Raw genomic sequence first — 5195 nt, forward strand, 5'->3', positions numbered from 1 at the left:
AAAGGGCATCGTTAAAATAGTCCATGTGACATCAGTGGGTCAACCATAATTTTATAAAGCTACGAGAATACTTTTTGTGTGCAAAGAAAGCAAAAATAACAACTTTATTTAACAATCTTCTCTTCCGTGTCAGTCTCCGCCGCACATTCGCGAGAATACCACGATGACAGCCCAGGTGAAAAAGAAATATATTTAAATTGTGCTTTTTCAGAATGATAGCATCTGAATAAAAACTATTACTTTCAATGAATGGATTATTGCTATTTTCTTATTGTCTTTATGAATAATCTGTAAGTTATGCAGCATTTGTCCTGGAAACTCTTACCAAATGTTACCAAACCATCAACCTTTTCTAAGTCTGCTGATATCTCTTCTTTATGACCTGATAGTAACAGCAGTCTCAATACAACCAGACACACACGAACCCAACACACCCAAAACAGGGGCATATAAAAATGTGTAAATATGGGAGGAGCTCTAAAATCTCTGTAGTTCAGTGAGAGAAAAAGTGAAACTAACTTGATGAACAATCATATGGACCCTTAAACGATCAACGTCTTTAAACATCAGAATATTTACTGAGCCATTCAAAGACCCTTTGGACACATCTGATACCCGGTAAGTGACAGAAATTAAATATAAGAGAGATTGTTTTGAGTGGGTTTCTAATGCAAGTGATATGGTTTAGTAGGGTTTATGTCAAACTGTAGTAAGTGGAACAGAACCAGGTTTAAGCATGTAAAATATTCAATCAGTTATCAGAATTGTAAGCATGTCGTTTGATTGGTTGCAATTGCAAAGCAAAGTTTGCTGTCATTTTGTCGCATGACATAAAGTCTAAAGAAACAGGAAAAGAATGGCCAGCAGACTGACTGATCTTTTTCTTATCAATATAAAAACACTTATTTAGATCACTTTAACTTAACTCTGTTAGAGACAGTATGTGCCAGATTTACTAACGGCGCAAAAAAAAAAAAAAGTTTTCTTTACTACAGACACGCAGTGAAATATTGGCGATGAAGAGCTAGGCGTGGACTATGGACAGTTATTTTTCAGACGCAAAATTTATGGGTGGAGAGTATTTAAAGTAATCATACAAGAGGTGTGTTTGACTTCGACCGATTTTTGCATTATTGTAAGGGGTAGGTTTAGGGTTGGGGTAGGTGTAGACGTTAATAAAACACAATCTAATAGGTAGAAAATTCAATTTATTGTTAGCTTCTGGTTTTTGCTGTATCCCTTCTAGCCACAACCACTTCAAGTCGAACACAGGTGATTTATTAAGGTTTGCAGAAGTCAGTCTGCGCAATTATTTAACCCATTTTGCGCCTGTGTTGTTAGTAGATTACAGACACCCAACTGATTATTACAGGTGCTGTTTGCTTACGACCCTGCGCAGAAACTTAAATTTGAGAAAACTCTATTTTAAAGATAATGAGAAACATAAATTCAGTCAAGTGTCCGAACTTTAGTGTAGGTGATATATCATCATTTCTCTTTCCAGATATGGCGTCCTCCGGTGCTCTACTGGCTGAGGAGCTTCATTGCTCTATATGTCTGGATGTGTTCACTGATCCAGTCAGCACTCCATGTGGACACAACTTCTGTAAGAGCTGCCTGAGCCAGTGCTGGGACAGCAGCCAGACATGCAAGTGTCCATACTGTAAAGAAGCGTTCAATCAGCGACCTGATCTCAAGATTAATATGACACTACGAATGGTTGTCGATTATTTTAAAATGAAAGGTAGGCTACTGCAGAGCAGGAGTGACACATTTCGTGCTATTCTGTCAAAGTTTAGTATTTGTAATTTAAGAACTTAAAACATGTTCTTAAAACATATGTGGAATGTTGTTTGTAATCATTAGGTTGTGTGTTTTTTTTTTTACTAAAGTCAAGAAAAAGCAGGATGCAGCACAAATATGAAGTATACAGATGCATAGACGAAAAAAGCTAAAAATGTGTAAAGGAATTCTGTAATACAAAAAAATTCACAAATTGAAAGTCTTGTTTCTGTGGCACTTCCACATGACTTTATTTCAGTATAGTGACATATTTCCAGCTGAAATGTAATATTGAATAGAGGGCGGGGTTTTATTTTTGCACTCCTCCTCTCCATCTCTCGCTCATAGCAAACTAATGGTTGGAGGGGCGTGGTTAAAGATATTCTGCCCAATCAGTCAAACTGACATCATCAGAGAAGGAATGCCATTCCAGAGCAGAAGCAAATGTTCAGATTTTGATTAAAGATTACCAAGACAAACTAATTTTTTTTTTCAGTGAATGTGCACGGATTAATTGTTTACCACAAGACTAGCAATGTGCACTAACAAAGTAAATTTTACCAAAATTGTACATTTTGATTTCATATGGACTTTAAAGGGGTCCTATTATGCTTTTGTACATTTTTACATTTCTTTATTGTGTAGTGTTGCTGTTGAATGAAAAAGGTCCGCAAACTTAAAAAACACTCAAGTGAAGTTTTTCTCTCAGCAAGCACTGTTTCTGAACTACGTGAAACGCCTGAGTTTTCTTCTGTAAACATACATGTCACAATATCCCTCATTTGACTAAATTCCCACCCAAGGCATACTGGTGGTTATGGTAGGGGGTGTGACATTTCTGAAACACGCTTGAAACGGTTGACCAATCTTAACACATTGGTCCAATCTAATTAAAGCATGTTGCGCTTTTTGGAAGGAGGAGAGACTGGAACTAAGGTAAAGCCTTTCAGACAGATGGGGAAGAGAGGTTCTACAATAGTATAAAAAAATGTGTCAGGCATGAATATTCTAGTAGACTCCAAAAACAAAACGAAGGCTTTAAAAAAGGGCATCTAATCCAGTGGATGAGCACACATAAAATATTTAATATGACTTATAATATATTTAATATAAAATATGTAATAAATCCCTAAAGCTTGTCTGTAATTTCACACAAAATCATCTGAAACATCTCTTGATCTTTTATTGTCATTTGTCTCTACAGAGCTGAGTAGGAGGGAGCGGTATGCAGGTACATTGTGCTGTCTGCACTACACTGGTTTACATTTATATCCTCACAGCTTCATTACTTCAGTACAATTTAATTATCATCATCATCACAAAATCTTTCTATTGTGAAGTTGTGATTCATATTCTCTGTTTTCTCAGTGGATGTGACTCTGGATCCTGATACAGCTAATCCTGAACTCATCCTGTCTGATGATAGAAAACAAGTGAGGCATGGAGACATTAGGCAGAAACTCTCAGACAATCCAAAGAGATTTGATTACTATGTAAGTGTCCTGGGAAAGGAGGGGTTCTCCTCAGGGAGATTTTATTTTGAGGTGCAGGTGAAGGGAAAGACTGCATGGGCTTTAGGAGTGGCCAGAGAATCTACTAACAGGAAGGGAAACATCATACTGAATCCCAGGAATGGATTCTGGACTGTGTGGCTGTTTCATTGGAATGAATATGCAGCTTTCTCTGGTCCCCCTGTCTCTCTGTCTCTGAGAGTGAAACCGCAGCGGGTCGGTGTGTTTGTGGATTATGAGGAGGGTCTGGTCTCCTTCAATGATGCAGAGTCCAGATCTCATATCTACTCTTTCACTGGTCAGTCTTTCACTGGGAAACTCTATCCATATTTTAGCCCATCCTTTGGATATAATGGTACAAACTTAACTCCACTGATCATCACACCTGTCAGTTGCAATAAATGAATTTACACTATTAATATGAAATACAAGATGAAAATAATGCTTTTTGTAACAACATCTGGAAATATTAAATCGAGAAGTGGACAAATTGGTCTGTATGAAAAGAGAACTCTTTTTTTTTCTGAAATAACTCAAAACTGACAAAAGTAATTGACGTGCATGATTATGTATTCCATATTTAATACAAATACGACTTTGTTTTATTATTTGAAATATTCTGTTGAATCAAAAATCAAAGCAAAGTAAAATGGCATGGACAAAATGATGGGGCCTTTCACCCAATATTTTGTTGCACAACCATTAAAGGCAAATACTGGAATGAAGTGATTTCTGTATCTCTCAGTGTACAGGTATTTTTTGCTGCTCTTCATGATCAAATTGCTCCAGCTGTATCAGGATTGAAGGGTGTCTTCACCAGACTGCAGGTTTCAGCTCTTTCCATGTAGATGTTCAATAGGATTCAGATCAAGGCTTTTAGAAGGCCATTCACAATAGTCCAGTGTTTTGTTCTTAGTAATTCTTGGGTGCTTTTAGCTTTGTGCTTTGGGTCATTATCTTGTTGAAGGACCCATGACCTGTGACTGAGACAGAGCTTTCTGACAATGAAATCTCAATGCCTTGATGGTCTTGAGATTTCATTGTTTGCTGCACAAACACTTTTTTTTCATCTGTAAACATAGACTTGATGTGACTTCCCAAAAAGCTCCAGTTTTGTCACATCCATCCAAAGGACATTCTCCCAGAAGCATTGTGACTTGTCAATATGCATTTTAGCAAATTCCAGTCTGGCTTCTTTCATTTTTCTCATATGCCATTGCTTAAAATATTTTTTTATTCACTTCTACAAGTACATATTTTAAATATAAAAAAAAATAAACTATATAAAATTTATACTTTGTTCAGAACAATCAAGTCATTTATTTTCTCCTCTCCACCTGTCAAAGTGAAATTACATAGACCTATAAAATATTGCTGCTTTGCATCAAAATGGTTTCAAAATGTTGAATCGATTATTGATTTTGTACTCCTATTGTCTTTTTAAGAAACATCTGTAAGTTGGGCAGCATTTGTCCTGGAAACTATTAACACATTTTGTCAAATGATCCAAATAAATGTTTTCTAAGTCTGCTGATATCTCTTCTTTATGATCTGACAGAAACATCAGTCTCAAGACAAACTGACACACACAGAGTTCCAAATAAATGTTTGAGATATGTTCATGATCATTTAATTACATAAATAAGTTGCTGTTTTACCTCACTTCTGAAAATTAAGTGCCCTTTCCTAAAGAAACAGTAATATAATATTATATTATATTATATTACATTATATTATAATATATATATAGTATAAGTGCTGGGCAACATTAACATTTTTAATCACGATTAATCACATGATTTTCTGTGATTAATTGCATTGTTGTGCACAAAATTCAATAATGAATTCAAAAGTAGATACACTACTTTTGAATTCATTATTGAATTTTGAATTTTTTTCATT

General features: G+C 35.6%; 1 protein-coding gene across 1 annotated transcript; it reads left to right on the forward strand.

The window, feature by feature from the left end:
• The first annotated feature begins 508 nt into the window (after nt 1-508).
• LOC107741076 (nuclear factor 7, ovary-like) lies at nt 509-4502 on the forward strand. The gene is made up of 4 exons (XM_016553671.1): nt 509-618; nt 1505-1744; nt 2987-3013; nt 3151-4502. Exons 2-4 carry the CDS (start codon nt 1507-1509, stop codon nt 3696-3698), a joined length of 813 nt encoding a protein of 270 aa, XP_016409157.1. The 5' UTR covers nt 509-618; nt 1505-1506; the 3' UTR covers nt 3699-4502.
• The last annotated feature ends 693 nt before the right edge of the window (nt 4503-5195 follow it).

The sequence above is a fragment of the Sinocyclocheilus rhinocerous genome, unplaced genomic scaffold, assembly GCF_001515625.1.
Source record: "Sinocyclocheilus rhinocerous isolate Xijiao unplaced genomic scaffold, SAMN03320098_v1.1 scaffold2808, whole genome shotgun sequence".
Lineage (NCBI taxonomy): Eukaryota > Metazoa > Chordata > Actinopteri > Cypriniformes > Cyprinidae > Sinocyclocheilus > Sinocyclocheilus rhinocerous.